The following is a 17644-nucleotide window of genomic DNA, read 5'->3' as shown; positions in this document are numbered from 1 at the left end:
CTTTCTTTCTTTTTCAAAATATTCCTAGTGACCATCCCTCCCCCGCACCCCAACCTTCCCAAGGCACATGGACGTTCTGGGAGTGAGTCACGTACTCAGAAAGGCGAAAATGAAAAGTATATTAACATTTTTTAAAATGCCTTGGTTATTTAAGGTTCCTAAAGTGTGCCCAGGTCTCCTCCTCTGAATGTGTGAAAACCAAGAGCCGGAGAATGGCAAAATCGCATTTCTTTCACTCATTTATCCATCCATCCATCATTTATTTACTGAGCACCTGCTGTCTTCCCAGCACCGTCCCAGGCCCCAAGGATTCAGTAGTGAGCAAAGCAGACATGGCCCTGTCCTCATGAGGATCTTTGTTTAGTGCAGAAACTGAACTCTAAACAAATAATGATTCACAGAAACACGCAATTACAAACTGGGATAAGGGAAGAAGCGTGGTTTATGAGCAGGCCTTGGAGATATCAAAGGAGATTGATTGACCTGACCCAAGGTTTTGGGGCTGGGAGTGGGTGGTTAGAGAAGGTCTCCCTCAGTGATATTGGGCTGAGGCTGGAGCAGGTGTTTAAAAAGAGGGAGCCAAGCCCATTCCAGCCGGAGGGAAAAGCAGGCCTGTGACAATGGCCCAACCCTCTGCACGGCCCTGGCACACTTCCTGCAGGGTGATATCCCCCTCTCCTGGCTGCTCAGGGCTGGATCTAAGCTGCTCCTACCTGCTGCCTTTTCAGATTCTCTGATTCTTGGAAACAAAGAATTGGCAGGACAACTGAAAATGACCAGGAGGAGGATATACTGGGTCCCCAGCTCTTCCGGTGGCCTCATAAATCTCGGCTTGGATGTAGGTGATGACATGGCTTCAGGACTTAGCTACGTAAGTAGATCTCCTTTTCATCACAACACTAGGAAACTGAGTTGACAGGGTCTTCACAATGGTCATAAATTAGATCAATGGTTTTGTCCTATAATTATTTCACCTTGATTTTTTTAATGGTCCTCAGGTTTCCACAATTAGATGGATCATAATCCTTTGTCATGATACACCTTCATGGTTCGTGCCTCTATCTTTCTATCCCTCTCTCTCTGTCTCGTCTATTAACTATTTTTCTATGTATTTACTTTTAATAACATAATCAGCAACTGTAAACCCATCAATTCACAAGCTCGGACCTTAACAATCACATCCAGCCATTGGTCTTCCTCCATCTCGTTCTCTAACCCTCACCCCCTGAAGTAACCATCATCTCAAATCTTTTCCCAGTGATCCCTTGCTATGCTTTTAAGATAGTATTTATTCTACGTGAAGTCCTAGAAGTGATATATCTTTTTGTTTTAGTTTTTTCCCATCTTATCAAAAGCATAACATGGAATGTTTTGGGATTTAATTTTTTTGCCTCTTGATTTCTTTGTGGTAGGTTTACCTCAGAGGGTGACTGGGTCTCACATTCTGTGGGTGACTAACTATAGCACCCTTTATTCTTGTCTACAGTGTTTATTAATAGGTAAAAACCCAGGAAGGTAGAGTGACCTGCCCACTGTCACCCGGCAAATGGGGGGCAGGACCAGGGCTGAGACCCAGTTGTCCTGACTCTTGGCTCAGTGCTCACTCCCTGCCCTGCAGCTTTTCTTTTATTTACTTATTTTTATTGAGATGTAATTGACATATAACATTATATTAGTTTCAAGTGTACAAAACAATAATTCAGTATTTGTATATATTATGAAAGGATCCCCAGAATAAGTCTAGTTAGCATCCATCACCTCACATAGTTACAAACTTTTTTTCTTGTGGTGAGAAATTTTAAGATCTACTCTCTTAGCAACTCTCAAATATACAATACAGTATTATTAGCTATAGTCACCATTCTGTACATTACATCCCATGACATTTTATAATTGGAAGTTTGGTACATTTGATCCACTTCACCCATTTCACCAAGCCGCCACCCCCTCTCCTCTGGCAACCACCCAGTCTCTGTTCTCTTATGTATGAACTCTCTTTTTTCAGATTCCACATGCAAGTGAGATCATACAGTGTTTGCCTGTCTCTGTCTGACTCTGGCTGCCTTTCTTTAGGAAGCTGGATGTGGAAAGATCCGTCTGCCTTGGGTGGCCAGCCCAACACTCCCTCAGGCAGCGTTTATGAGGTCTGAAACTGATGTGTTCTTGCTTTTTCTTCCCCAAGAAACCTTACACTCTGGAAGGTGGCCCCTGGACCCAGCAGGCAGGGAATCCTGCAGCACCGGAGAAGGCGGAGGGCCTCCCTTGGGGGAAGTACTCTGCTGCCTGGAGAAACATGATTCCCTTCCGTCCCAAACCAAAGTGAGTCTTGAGGGGGAGGACGAGGGGCTCTACCCCCCAGGGCAGTGACCCTCAGACCTTCACACCCAGACCCCTCCTAAAGTTACATAACCATGCCGACACACTCATGTCGCCCACCACAGCCCAACACCTGCAGAGCAGCCTGAGGCACACCAGGGAGGCACAGCCAGCCCTTCGTTCATTCATTCATTCATTCAACAAGGATTCACTGAGCCCTTACATGTGCCAGGCACTATGCTAGAGCATGGGGGAATAGCAGTGAGCAAGACAGACGAGATCCTTGTCCACCGTGGACCTCACATGGGGGAGAAAGACAACAGTCAAGTAAACTCATAAATACACATGTGACTGCAAGCTGTTTGAGGATGGTGCTGTGGAGAACCATGGGGGTGCAGAGGGACAGTGGAACAGTGACAGCTTGTGCTTTAGCTCAGACCCAGAGGACGAACAAGATTTTACTAGGAAAGAGAAAGGGAAGAATGATCTGGCAGAGGGAAGAGCATGTGCAAATGCCTGGCCTTGGGATGGAAGGAACACAGCGTGATGTGTCCAGGAACTAAGAAGGAGGCCAGTGTCACTGGATAGTCATGTGCAATGATGGGTCTGGCACGAGTTGAGCCACAGAGGGAGGCAAATGCTGGGGGATCATGCACGTCCCCATGGGCCGCATTAAGGATGATGGTCTTCATTCTAGGAGAAGTGGGAAGCCCTGATGGCTAAATGCCCTGTGATCTATCAACAAACTGTAGTTGTTGTCCTGTTTTTATGTCTGAGCTCTTATCAATACTAGCTAGATGGTTCCCACTGAATTGATCTTATCTCCACCAGGATCAGAGTACCTTGGTACCTTAGTTCACCTGGGCAACCTCATCTCAGAAATGCATGTCTCTGCTGGGCCTTTGGAATCCTGGCACCAGCTCATAGACTCTCGCCCCCTCCTCTGTGAGTGCAGATGGCCCCACGTACCTGCCGCAGTGTCCCACCCTCCCTTCAGTCTCTTCTCTCTCCAACACACCTGGCAGAGGCGTGGCCAGCCCTGCCCGGAGTGCACAGTTCCAACATGAATGCAATCATTATTTCTGCATTTGTGAATCATTCCCAGAGATATGACCTGATCATTCTTATTTACTTTTTATTTCATTTTTATTTTTTGGTGAAAGTTACAGAAGCAAAACATAGAAAAATTAAACCAATGAGAATGTCTTTTCCTGTTCCTTTGCCAATTCTAATTCCTTCTTCAAAGTCAACCACTGTTAACAATTTGAGATAAATTGTTACATAACTTGATATAACAATTTGATATATATTACATATATATCATTTTGTCTGCCTTCCCTTATTTCTTCCTTTTCATGTAAATAAAAATACACTGAATTTCTTAATCTGCAAATGATTTTTTCCTTGCTTAATCTTGTTAGAGCTTCTTCCACGTTCTGCAAATAGATCAGCTCGAATTTTAGACACTTCTGCTTTGTTTTCTACAATATGGATTTACTTTGGTTTTTTTCTTTCTTTGCAAAGCATTCCCCTATTGATGAGTGTTTTTGTTGTTTCTGGTTTTTAACTATCACAAATAATACAGTCATGAAAAAAAATACTTCTCTGTACACCCTGATGACTGCACTGTGGCTCTTACATTGTTATAATTCATCCCTTCAAAATCTTGCGCTTGACTTATTTTTCGTCTCGAGAGCCTGTGTCACAGGGTGACCACGTTGCCTGGGACTTCTCTCCTAGGTTTCCTGCCCCGCAGCCCATGGATGATGCTGGCCTGTTCTCCTACCTCTTGTTGTCATGGTTGACCCCACTCATGATCCGAGGTTTACAGAAACACTTAGATGAGAACAGCATCCCCCAGCTGTCAGTACATGATGCCTCAGCCAAAAATGCCGAAAGGTAAAGTCACATTGAGCAAGCCACGGGATTGGTTAGAGACCATGTCTCAGGGGGATGGTGACCCAAGATGCTTAACACTAGCAGGTGGGGTCCGTCGTCTAACAACTAGAGAATATCGTTTCTTCCTTTGTAGCAAGACCCCTCACTCTAGTCTGAAGCTTCTTAACCTGGGGTTCATGAATCTCCTGAAATGGTTTACATATTTCATACATATGGGCTGGAGATCTTTTTCTAGAGCAAGAATTCACCTCTTTTATCAGATTTGCATTAGGGCCCAGGACCTCCTCCAAGAAAGTTAGAAATTACTGCTTCTAGTCCCTTTTGCTTTTTCTTCTGGATCAGGTATTTATCTGTGTCACTGATCATTAAATTTTGGGTTAGTGGTCCAGTCACTTAATCTTTGAGCCACCACTAACTAGTTGTTTGGTTACATTTCTTGTGACACCTACCCCACAAGGCAATATGAGGATCAAATGGGGAAAACAATGGTAAGTGACTTGAAATGTTCCTACCTCTGGCTAATCCATAGGCACCAGGTGTGCAGTGGCCTTTCCCAAATGTTTTCCAGGAAGTGGTGACTCGTGAGCGCCTCCCTGAGAAGAGCGCTCAGTGGTCGGGGAGTCTGTGAAGTGGCGCGAATGAGAGCCAGTCGCAAAGATTTACACACTAAAGTAGTGTGTTGAAGGCACTGAGAAAACAGAAACTGTTTAACCTTTGACCCATTGCTTCTCAGATTTGTTCAGTAAAATAAAGTTTCCAGGGAACACCTCTTGGATAATGCCAAATGTTGGTCAGAGCTCACCTCTTACCAGCTACGATGTCAGAAAAGTTACTTACCCTTTCAGGGCCTTGTGTCTTTATGTATAAAGTAGGGGATCATAAAATTTATCTCATGGTCCTTCATACGATTGTTGCGAGAATTGCAAAGGTGATACATTCAGTTTAAAGCACTTGGAAAAATGCCCGATGCATGATAGGCAACCAGTTAACTGTTAGTTGGGTTGGCTCTTCCTAACCATTATGAGCACAAGCTCTCCTGACCTACTTCCACTCTCCCGGGTCACCCATGCTCCCTTTTCCATTCCGTAACTCACCATGTCTGTCTACCAACACCTCTGCAGTCACTCCATTTTCAGATGTTTATTTGAAAAAATAATTATCCATGCATTCACACCTTTAAAGGGGTTTCTTTCTGTATGTTCACCATTTAACAGGCAGAATTCTGGGATGCATTGTCCCTAATCCTTCAGAACGGCTGCTTTGGCTTCTGGAAGGATTTGCTGACAAACTGCCAACCATCACTGTCACCCCCACTGTCACCACAGCAGCAGCATCACCGTCATGCCCACCGTTATCTTCATCATCATTTCCCTCATAATTCCTCACATTTTTTCTGATTCTACACTTACAGAGCATTTCCCCATCCATTATCTCCTATGACCATCACAATAGGGTTATGAAATCAACAGGGCAGATATTATTTCCTCATTTTACAAATGAAGAAACCAAGGACAGGAGAAGTGAAATGTTGTTTCCTGAGTCACGTAGCTAATGAGTGGAGGAGGTAAAATTTGAAACCAAGTCTTTTGAATCTGAGTCTGGTAATCATGGCCAGAAATTGATAGGACAGCTGTGGGCAGGTATGGAAACTTGGATTTGTTTAGTCAAAGGAGAGCCAAGTCTGGAGCTTGTTGTCTCTGTGGATTGTGTCATGTGTGGCAGTAGGACTGGAAAGAGGAGAGGTGGCCCCACGGTTTGGCCTCTGACACATACAGGTATCATGGGGACATTTGTGCTTTGCTGAGCTGGGGCCGAGACCCCCAGTTATCTGGGCCATACTGATAGGCACTGGATGGGCCAGCTGTTTTGTAACCCAGGAAGGAAGAAGAAGCCTGGAGTTTTGATTGCAGGTGACAGAAAATATGACAGAAAGATTCTCTTGTTGATTGTTCCCTTCTGGTTTTAGACTGGGCACAAGTGTCCATTTCTGGAGGAGTAAAGGGTAGAAAGGGCTACAACTGCTTTCTGTTAGAGACTTGGTGAGATTCTGGGCAGAGGATGGGACCCAGAAGCTGATAGAGCTGTTTAAGAACATGCATAGGCTGTGCTGCTGTTGGGCCCTGGGGACAAAGGGTGACCCAACAAGGGAGGCCATTCTGTCCACCATGCTCTTGCTCTGTAAGGAGTAGAAGCTTCAGGGAGCACCTGGAGTCCCTTGGCATTGTCCTTAGTGTTCTCATCAAGGGCAGTGGTAACTGCTTTCCAGACAGTGGGACCAGATGTGTGGCAGCAGGAGCCAGGAAGTCAAAGAGCAGATGCCAACATGGGGCCTGCTGCTGGGAGACTGGGCTGTGGATATGTGGACAGCATCCAAAGGCCGCATTAGACTCTGGAAGCCCCAAGCACCACAGAGACTATTGTCGCTGTCACCTGCTCCTGCCTCAAATATAATTCTAATAAAGAATAAGAAAGCCAGAAAAATTTTAATTTTTTCATGACTTCTTTGATACTTTTCTGAAATATCATATATCAAATTTTTTTCCAAAAGAAGTGTTTTTGGTGTTCCTGTCTTGCTGGTGTAACACAATCATCCTAGGCATCATTAGCTTGGAATGTCAAAATAAGGACATGCTCTCAGCTGCATGATCCAGCACTGGGCACCTTTTGGGGACTTTGAAACAAATGAGAGTGCTTTATGAAGGCCAGTGTTCTGGGTGTTATAAATTGTAATTTGTGTATAAAAAGGAAGAGTGACATTATTCAAAGTCCTAGGCTACTTCCTCAGCTAACTGTATTTCAGGATAACAAAACAGTTGATGAGAGAAATTTATTTTTTATAGAAAAACTCAAGCTACTAAATACGGAAGGAGTGATAGAATTAGAAAAATTACCATTTTGCCAGCCCTAATGGAAGTGGATCTAGGCAATGGTTGTCAATGATGGGGAATTTGGCAATGAATGAGTCAGGCTGACAGGCCTTAACCTGCTGATCCACCTTAGCGTTACTAAAAGTGGGACCAGGCATTGTGCGTCTTGAGATGTGATGCACAAGGAAGGACACCACAGCACCTGTTGAATATTCTTGCAAACCGACACGAATTCTGAATTTCATTCAGCCTCTAGGTCTAACTAGCAGTCTAATAGGAAATACAGAGGATAGAAGATTATGTTAGATGACACCACAGGGACACAGTCAGTCAAATCCAGAATGTGGTAAATTCTACAGGATAAATAACTCAGTTTCTTCAAGAAGTAAATGGCAGAAAATGCAGAGGAGGGGAAACTGTTACAGATTAAAATGACGCGAGAGGCCTATCAGATTTGTCTTTTAACGTGATGTATGGACCTTGTTTGGATCTTGATTTAGGGTAAACTAACTGTAAAAATATATTTTAAAAATAATTAAATAAATTTGAATACAGGCTGGATATTAAATGCCATTAAGGAATCATTGTCACCATGTTATCAATATGTAACTATTACTTCTTATTAATAACAATTAGTAGTTATTAATATATATTGTTATTATGGTTACTATGGGTTTTTTTCCCAAAAGCCCTATGTGGGAAGAGACACATTCTGAAGCATTTATGGATGAAATGATGTGTCTGGGATTTCCTTGAAATACTCCAGCAAAAACAGAGAAAAAGAGGAGGAGAGGAGAGACGAAACAGAAATGTCAAATGTTGATTATTCTTGAAGCTGAGGAATGGGTATCTGGGGAGACTCCCTATTCTGTTCTCTCTTCATTTGTTATGTTTGAAACTTTCTGTAATGAAGCTTCTAGGCTAGTGAGCCCTAGGACATTTGAGTGACACATGCAAAGACATTTCGCTTGGCTCGATGTTCCTCTTTTCAAGACTTCGCCTCCTTTGGGAAGAAGAAGTCTCCCGGCGTGGGCCTGAGAAAGCCTCGGTGCTTCACATGATGCTGAGCTTCCAGAGAACAAGAGTTCTTTTCGCTACGCTTCTGGGCTGCTGCCTCTGTCTCTGGAGCCTGCTGGGGCCAGTAAGTGGCGGATGTGCTGAGGTTGGAGCACTCCAGGCTTTCGGGATTAGCATGTTCAAGTCTGTGCCAGGAATTGGGGGTATTTGCCTCTCAGCTGCTGCTCAAAAAATGAACACCTTTTTTGGGAATTAGAGCTAGTAATAGCAGTGTGAGTTCTGCAGCCACTGCTTGGGTTCAAACCTTGGCCCTGCCACTTAAATGCTGAGTGGCTTTGGACAATTTGCTTACCTTCCCTGTGCCTTAGTTTCTTCAAGGAACCCCATGACACTCTGAGCAGTGGACCTCATAGAAACCATCATGTGTATAATGGACAGCACAACGTCACCTGCCTCATAGGGTGACATTACATGAGATCAGTATATAAAGCACTTAGAGTGTGGTCTGGCTCAGTGCATGCCAGCTGCTTCGAGAAATGGCTGAGCAGCTCTGGGGATGTTGGGGCAGGAACTAATGATCTCCTCCATGGACCAAGGATGGGAGGACTCGGCTCTATTTCCTGCCTTCCAGTTCCTCAGCCCAAGATTCTGGTTGCAGAGAGTGAATCTGATTATCCCAGCTGGTGTCACATGCTCACCAGTTGGACAGAAGAGGGTAGGGCACTTTGATTGACAATCCAGGCTAGTCTGCATGCAATGGGGCAGGTGACAGTCTCCCCAGGAGAAAACTGCGGCGCTCTTACCAGCTAAGGAAGAATGGATGCAGGTCAGGAAGAGACAACAACTGATGACACCACAGAGATATGCTCCCTAGGTAACGGTTAGTGTGCTGGATGGTCTCCATTTGTCCCTCCAGATCCACTCTCTGCCGCTGTCCACCCTGCCCTGTGCCCCTAGTGCATGACCTGTATGGATCACATTAATGGGGTCCCCCTGCACTCTGGCTTCTGGTTGGGTTTGACCTGTGGGAGATGCCAACAGGAGACCAGAGGGAAGGAGAAAGTGAGGGCAGGATATTTATTCCTCTCACTGCCTCCCTCCCTGGCACTGGAGGTCAGCGACCAGGCTCCTGTGAGGAGCCCTTTCTGTGTGACTCTCTCCTTCTGGGTTCCAGCAACCTCCTCCTCCCCCTCCCCTTAGGTCTGGGGAGGTAACAGTTCCCTGATGTCACTGGCTCCATGGTATGCTACCATCCCTGGTTGGATTTCCTAAATTCTGCCCACACCTTGTAAATAGTCACTTTATTAACTTCTGAAATACGCCATTAACATGTGTCTTCTGGTTCCCGTCAGGACCTGCTACAAAGTAATGGAGCTGGGATTCAGATCTGAGTCAGCTGAACTCCTGAGTCTCCTCCGACTGGACTAGGTCCTTCCTGAAAGCAGGATTGTGCTTGAGTCAGTTTTGACCGTTCAACAAGCCCCCAACATTGACCCGAGGACCTCACACAGCCTACCTCTGATATTTGTTGCCTGATGGAAGGATTGGGAGGTCTGAATGATCCAAACTCCTGTTTCCTTTTAGGTGCTGATCATACCAAAGATCCTAGAATATTCCGAAGAGCAGCCAGAGAACATCGTCTATGGAGTGGGACTCTGCTTTACCCTGTTTCTCAGCGAGTGTCTGAAGTCTCTGAGTCTGTGCTCCTGTTGGGTCATAAACCAGCGCACAGCCATCAGATTTCATACAGCCGTTTCCTCCTTTGCCTTTGAGAAACTAATGCAATTTAAGTCTCTAACACACATCACCACGGTAGAGGTAAGTGGCTGGGACTGCATGCGGAGCCCGTGCTTCCCTACTTCTCCTCCAGACATCGCTGTCCTGAGGCCAAGGGGGGGGAGAAAAGGGAGTTAGGAGAGGGACGGAAGGAAGAAAGAGAAAGGCAGTAATTCCTAGGGTGAGTGTTGATGACCATCAAGAATTGCCTCTGGGGTTATAAAAGCAGGTCAACAATAACCCAGGGAGATGCCACTTGAATAGATGGACCTGGAGAGCTTTTATCTATTCATTCAACAAATAGTTACTGAGCGTACTCTGGGCCAGGCCCTGTTCTAGGCCCTGGGATATGGCAGTGAACAAACAGACACGAATTTGAGTAGAAGCACATTGGAAAGTGCATCCCCAGTCAGTCTGGGGAGGAGCGTATGAGGACTGGATGGCTCAGGGAAATCTTCCAGGGAAAGCAATCACAGATAAGCCCTGTGCTGTGAATTTTCCTCTCTGCAGAAGAGGAGTACTGAGAGCTGCCTGGTGATTGCATTGATGCGTCAGTTCCTGCCCTCACTCTCCCCGCAGCGTAACACAAACAAACGCTGACAGAGATTGGAGGAAGATATTCCAACTCAGGACCCCTAGTCATGGGGGCACTGGAATTTTATATATTTAACTTCCATTGCCCTGTTTTTCTGTTGACTACCAGTTGCCTTGAGGAGCATGGATCACTTTGGCGCTGGAACATTTTTGTTTTGGAAGAGGCAGTGCTGCTTCGGCTCCTCGCCCTCAGGCCAAAGCCCCTTGTGATCTGACAGCAGCAACTTTCCACCTCATCTCCTCCCATATCCCCTCCTCCAGCCCAAGGTTAGCTTCCTCCCTTCCCGCCAGGCTGGGCTAACCTCCAGTCCTCAAATACTCCAGCCATGTCCATTTCCTGGCAACGTTGCTCATGTAACCCCTACCCCCTGCCCTTTGGAAATCCCATTCATCCTTCAAGGCCCAGTTGAGACGTCCTCTCCTTACTGATAGTACCTCTAAACCCCACCCTACACTCCCACTACCCACCAAGCACAGATCTGGCTGCTGACTCATATGAGCCCCCTTCAAAGACAAGATCCATGTTAGATTCACCACTCTATCCTTCGAAAGGCCCAGCATCTGACTTACACAGGACAGACGTCCAAAACGTGCCTGCCGAATTAACCATTGCCACCAAGTGGATGTTTTTTCTAAACTCGAGTGCTAACACACATAAGATATTTATTGTTATCATCATTACTGTTATTCTTCATGATTTTATTAGTCCTGTGACCTTAGACAACTTGTTCAGCTCCCCTGAAGCTGTGGGATTGTTGTCTCATGGGGTTAAACGAGTTAGTACATATGCAGCACGTGGAAAGGTGGCATGATTCATGTGTTCAGTTGTCTCATTAATTTCTGTTAGGCCTCAAATATGGAGGATGCACCTGGCTGAAGGGAAAGGATCCATGGCAGCCAGCTTCGTGTTGATCCCGGGAAAGTCATCGTAGTGATTGTAGACTTTCCATAAGCCAGACATCGCCCCAAGGGCTCTACTTACTTAGCTCAGTCAGTCCTCTGACAACCCTCTCAGGCAGTAGTTTATGTTATTGTTCCCGTTGTCACAGAGGTGGAAACTGAGTCAAGGAAAGAGAAGGAATCTTGTACAAGGTCACGTGACTGGTAAGCAGAGAGCCTGGCTGCAGAGTCCAGGCTCTGAACCAGTAGGCTCACCTCCCTCCCGAAGTAGACCTTTTGTACTGAGGCCTGCCTCGGTGCCATTTCTGTACGCCTCTGTTCTGAGCACCTGCTGTATGCAAAGCCCAATTTACCCAAATATCTTCATAGAAGCAGAAGACAAGATGGCCCGTTTGGAAGTGGAGATGGAAGTAGTTGCTCACAAGAGGGTTTCTAGGGTGTTGCTTCCATAGATTTTGTTTTAAAGATAATTTCAAAAATAACTGAATACATTCTCCTTGGAAACAAAATAAAATAGTGTAGATGACTCCCTTGACCTCTTCTTATGACTTTCCTCATGCCCGGAGGGAACCACCATTATCAGTTTGGCATGTGTCCTTACGGACTTTTTAAAGTGTATTTAGCGCACATGCAAGTTTTTGCATAAATGATACTACGTTTGCATAGTGTTCTGCAATTACCCATAGAAACTGTGTGGCATAGGTTTTTTGGGTGATTTCTTACGTTAATGGTGCTGCATCGTTTATGTTGCTTTGTAGCTTTTTCTCCATCCTCATTCTGTCTCAGCTTCCATGTTAGGACATAGAGATCGTCCTCCTGCCTTCTCAGTGATGCTTCCTCATCATTACAGCACTTTCTTTTTTCCCCCATTTGTATTGAAATATAATTGACATGTAAGATTGCATTAGTCCAAGGAATACACATAATGATTTGATATATGTACATATTGCAAAATGATCACCACAGTAAGTTAACATTCATCACCTCATAGTTACAACTTATTTTCTTGTGATGAGAACTTTTAAGATCTGCTCTCTTACCAACTTTTAGATAGACAATAAGGTATTGGTAACTATGGTCTTCATGCATATTTATAACTAGCAGTTCTTACCTTTCCCCCCAGCCCCGTTTAGCACTTTCACTGTGCCAAAATGAAGCGTTTTATGCGCGTTCTCTCATTCAGTGGTCACAGCAACACTATGAAGTAGGTTGTTTTGTTATTTTCATTTTACTGAGGAGGCAACCAAGGTACAGAGAAACTGACCGATGTGTCTGTGGTTCCACAGTTAGTAAATGACAGGTCTGGGACACGAACTTGACAGTTTGCTCCAGGAACTAATGCTACCTAATATTTCATGCGTGGCTGCTGCACCCTTCCCCACCAGTGGGCAGTGAGGACGTTTGCGGGTTTTGCTGCGGTGAACAGGGCTGCAGCAGACATCCTTGCATGTGCCTCCTCCGGCACAGCTGAATGTTTCTCCATCGAGAAATGAAATTGCCAGGTCCTGGGGTTCGTGCAGTTATTAATTTTCAGAGATTCTGCTAAATAGCCTTCCAAAGTGGCTGTAACAAGTTAAGCTCCCTGATACACTTTAGAATTTGTTAAAGGCTCGGCCCAGGCGCATCCTGGGAACTGGAAGGAGATCAGCTTAAAAGGAAATCACTTCCTAAGGGATTCAGATTGGTCATCCTAAAAGACGCTAATGAATTAGTTCCTAAAATACTTCCTGACTGGGAATGTCAGCTTTCATGTAACACTGAACTGGGCCGTTTGTGTTGGGAGCAGGGAAGTGGGCCAAACAGTCAACAGCAAAAGAGAGAAAGGAAAAGGAGAAGGAAAGAAGACTCAGCTCCTGCCTAAAAAATTCAGTTATTACTATTAGCAGTAGGATGGATAGAAGAGAATAGAATTAAATGACATACAAGAGAATAGAAGACTAGAAGCAACTCTCCAGAATCTGGAGATTAGTAGGAGCAGCAATAATATAGTAAAATAGAACTTGTATTGATCACAGTCTATGTGTGCAGACACTGTATATCGCATTGCCATTCTCACAACCGTACAACGTAGGTATAATGATTCCAGATTTTCAAGTGGAGAAGCTGAGGCTCAGAGTGGCAAAGTACACTGTCCAAGGTCACACAGCTAGTAGGAGGAGAGCTGTGAATCTGGTGTGTCTGCCTCTGCTCTATCACCCTGCCTTTCAAGGCTTCCTGCAAGGAGAAGGCATGGTGAGGCCACCTGCTGCGTGCATGTGTGGCTCCTCTTGGGAACCTGGAGAGGTGATACCTATGCCCAAGGACTTGCTCTCTTACAGGCCATCAACTTCTTCACCCGCGACACAAAATATCTATTTGAAGGGATGTACTATGGCCCTCTGACCTTGTTCTCTGGTTTGTTCCTGATTGCCTGCAACATCACCTCCTGCCTCGTTCTTGGACCCACTGCACTCATTGCCACTGTTTGCTTTCTCCTGATTTTACCATTGGAGGTAACATCATTCTTTTTTTGGGGGGGGTGGGGGGAAGATCAGCCCTGAGCTAACATCTGCTGCCAATCCTCTTTTTGCTGAGGAAGACTGGCCCTGAGCTAACATCCGAGCCCATCTTCCTCCACTTTATATGTGGGACGCCTGCCACAGCGTGGCTTGCCACGCGGTGCCATGTCCGCACCCGGGATCCGGACCGGCAAACCCTGGGCCGCCAAAGCGGAATGTACGCACTTAACCGCTGCACCACCGGGCCGGCCCCGGTAACATCATTCTTTGCTACCTGTTTGATGCTGGATGTTCCCCACAACTCCCAGGGCTCTGGAATCTGGGTACTTCTGCGTGGGAATGGTGACTCTTGTTGACTGTTCGTTCCACCATGGTTAAGATTCAGCTTCAGTTCCTACAGCAAAGGGTTCTCTGGCCACAATGTTGGCCTAATAAGTAAGAGGTGACTCTGACTGATGTGCGAGCTTCACCTCGTGGGCTTCTGTGAGGGATTATCTGCTTCACAGATCTTCCTCAGTGGGTATGCTCTGTATAGGGTGTTTGTTGCTTCTCTTCTCCCCATAACAGGCTGACGTAATAATGCAGACACTATTTAACATTTGGCTGAGCACAGTATGATGGGTAAGGGAAGCAAAGTGGCTGCCAAAGATTCAGGTGAAATAAACTGGGCAAAACAGGAAGGGAGTCTTGGGTTAAGCGTGCTCTGAATTACCGAGTACTTTCCTCCCTCAGCGCAGGTTTTGTGATCAAGGGCGATTGTGATAGTCAGAGGGTTCAGGGTTCCCGAAGGAGGAGGAGTCATGGCCGCAGCCTGGCTCGGGACCCAGGAGAGAAAAGCCCCTGGATGTGGGAGTCAGGGGTCCTACCCCGAGGGCCTGGAGAGGCCTCCACTGGGAAACCTTCAGGGGGCCCTGAAACTTCGTGTCACGGGGGACTCAGAGCAGGATTAAAACCAGGTGCTCAGTCCCATCTAGGGTTTACCTTTGGAAATACTCCCAGTTGTCCTGCTCAGGCCAGGCTGCACTCTTCTGCCCTTGTCAAAAGGAGCTCTTGCTGCATCGTGACTGCAGGTGTTCTTCATCAGAAGGATTGTGAAGATACAGAATGACACAGCTGATGTCAGCAACCAGCGCATTCGTGTAACCAGTGAAGTCCTCACCTACATTAAGCTGATTAAAATGTACACGTGGGAGAAACCATTTGCCAAAATCATTAAAGGTGCAGAAAATCTTGCTTTCTGCTCAGAGCCTGGGGATGTCATGGTGGGCCAAGCTTCTCACCTTCTGGGGACTTCTTTCATGCTCTGGGGGTTGCTCTTGCTCTTTGGAGAATGTTCTTGTGGTTAATTTCAGCGCATTTCTTTTTTATCTCCCAGACCTGAGAAGGAAGGAAAGAAAACTATTGGAGGAGAGTGGTTTCCTCCAGAGCCTCACCATGGCCACCTTTTTCATGGCCTGCACAGTGGCCATGACGTTGATGTTTCTCATCCACACGTGCTTACAGCTGAAACTCACAGCTCCGGTAGTAAGTGTTTGGGGTGCTCTGGTTCCCCGTATTGATAGGGAGCTTTCTCATGTGTCCTTTCCTACCACATGCCCCTCAAAGATCTGAAGGTTTTGCAAGTGCATAATACAAATTGGTGTGGTTCTCCCGACTCTTAGGGTGCTCAAGCTTTCTTCCATCTCACCCCATCTGAGACACTGACATCCCTTGGATTTCGGCTGTGGAGATGAGGGCCAGTAGAGGCACCAGAGGCGCTGGGGAGGGGGCTGTGTACTTAAAACCCCAAGATTCGGATAGACTCCTGAGATTGAGAATCCTAAATTGAGGCATTTCTCTGATCCTGAAATAGGGCCCTGAAAATGCACTTTAAATAAAGGGTGAGCGTCTCTGTCTTTCCCTTTGAGCTCTGACCCTGGCCCTGAGAAGCTGCAGCTGATCTCAGGGTCAGGGATCCCAGTCGTTGGAGGAGACTAGGTCAGGATGCTGCTCTTGGGGAGGTTGGAACCCAGCCTGGGAGGGCAGGAGGCGGCACCTGGAGCAAGAGGGGGAGCGGGTGAGAGTCTGCAGCCATGGCTCGTTTGTGCTCCAGACGGCAGTCACCTGTGCTTGGCCCCGCACACACCAGAGAACTGCCCCTGAGTGTGAGGCTGGCAGCGCGGGCTGTGAAGAGACACCTTCAGCAGGACACGCTGGTCACACTGCACTCGAGGATGCAGGATTAGACTGAATATTCCTGCTCCATTGGCAGAGTCTATCTTTAGATTAAGCTGGAAGAAGAAAGGGGTGGAGATGGGGCGTGGATTGGCAGGTCCCATTCTGGAACCCTGAGGGCTGAAGGTGGTTTTCCATGGTCCGGGAAGGACTCCGGGTGGGAGGGAGGCATGATTAGACTTGAAGCATAGGGAGATTTTGAAGATTAGAAAAGAAAAGAGCATCTAAGGCAAAGAAGAGTAAATATGGTCTTAGCAGCAGTGAGAGGACCAGGCTCCACTGATAGTAGACAGAGCTCTCTCACGTGTGTTTTCTGTGCTTCCCAACTTTCTTCCTGTACCAACGTTATGATTTTGGGTACTATGCCAGTGGGGAAACTGAGCCTGCGGTGGGTGACCTGCCCAAAGTTACAAAATTCCCGGTGGCTAAGCTGCAACAGGAACCAGGCACTCAGACACCAGGACTTTGAGATGGATCCCTTCTCTCCACTTTTTCCAGTCTCCCCGATGCCAGCTTGGCCTCTTGTCAAATGAAGGACCTGCTTGTCGGAAGCTGCAGGGTCTGGCGCTCTGGCTTGAGGCTCAGGGATGGGGGCCTCAGGGAGTGAGGCAGCAGGACAGAGCTATGACCCTCACTGCCTCCTTCCTGCCTCATCAGGCCTTCACCACGGTGGCCACCTTGTCTCCCTTGCGGCTGTCAGTGTTGTTTGTGCCCTTCGCAATCAAAGGCCTCACCAATTCCAAGTCTGCAGGAGAGAGGTTCAAGGTAAGTGGGCAGAGGACTGGCTGGTCGGCCCTCTGCTTGGGTGCTCGTTTGCCTCAGCCCCCATCGTGTTCCTCCTGAACATGAGCCCTGGCCAACTCAGAGTCCAGCCTAGGTGGAGAGGGGTTGGCTAACTCAGTGACCTCCTGTGCCCAGGCTGGTGTTGGGGCTGGGAGGACCGGTGAATCAGGCCGGCTCTGGGGCCCCAGGGAGGTCTTAGGATAGTGTATCCAACCAGGTCTCAGACAGGCAGTCTGCAAGCTCGGTCCAGGTTTGTGTCGGGTTACTCTGATGGTTTTGCTTTTAAAAAAATCATATCTATTGCTTGCATTTAGAAACCTGGACATTGTATATAAAAGCTCAGATTTCTGGATTCTCTTGAATCATCAGAAGATGTGGCAACTGAACCTATGGTCTCCCCTGGCCACAGGCAGCTGGAGCAGAGGTGATAGCTGCCCTGTGTAGATGCAACGTTTAGAGGTGGTTTGCTGCAGCCTCTGCCATGCCCTATCACACCTCCAACACGGGCTGTGCTTTTCTTACAATTTATCTTTGTAGCAATGGGCTACTTCTTTGCAGAGCTGGTCTTGCCCCTACAAGCATCTGAGTTTAAAAACCCTAATTTAAACCAATTTTAAAAGACATTTCTATGGTCATCTCACTTAAATGCATTCAGTCCCCAACCTGTTTTATTCATTCACTCAGTCATTCATTGATTCAAAAAAATGTTTACTGAACACCTACCACCTGCCAGGCTCTGAGAGTACCATCTGAGCGTGACTGACAGGGCCCTGCTGTTAG

The 17644-nt window shown here is 46.7% G+C and overlaps 1 protein-coding gene across 1 annotated transcript in view; it reads left to right on the top strand.

Annotated features, from left to right (window-relative positions):
• Positions 1–531: 531 nt before the first annotated feature.
• ABCC11 (ATP binding cassette subfamily C member 11) overlaps positions 532–17644 on the top strand; it is a 63391-nt gene continuing 46278 nt past the window's right edge. The window contains exons 1-9 of the mRNA XM_014857521.3: positions 532–871; positions 2183–2319; positions 4057–4215; positions 8076–8223; positions 9684–9917; positions 13688–13861; positions 14938–15085; positions 15243–15391; positions 16739–16846. Of these exons, the coding sequence (XP_014713007.3) occupies positions 773–871; positions 2183–2319; positions 4057–4215; positions 8076–8223; positions 9684–9917; positions 13688–13861; positions 14938–15085; positions 15243–15391; positions 16739–16846 (1356 nt within the window). The 5' untranslated portion in view covers positions 532–772. The remainder of the gene's footprint in view (positions 872–2182; positions 2320–4056; positions 4216–8075; positions 8224–9683; positions 9918–13687; positions 13862–14937; positions 15086–15242; positions 15392–16738; positions 16847–17644) is intronic.

The sequence above is a fragment of the Equus asinus genome, chromosome 28, assembly GCF_041296235.1.
Source record: "Equus asinus isolate D_3611 breed Donkey chromosome 28, EquAss-T2T_v2, whole genome shotgun sequence".
Lineage (NCBI taxonomy): Eukaryota > Metazoa > Chordata > Mammalia > Perissodactyla > Equidae > Equus > Equus asinus.
The sequence above is the reverse complement of the archived record's forward strand: the minus strand, read 5'-3'. Positions and strand labels throughout refer to the sequence as shown.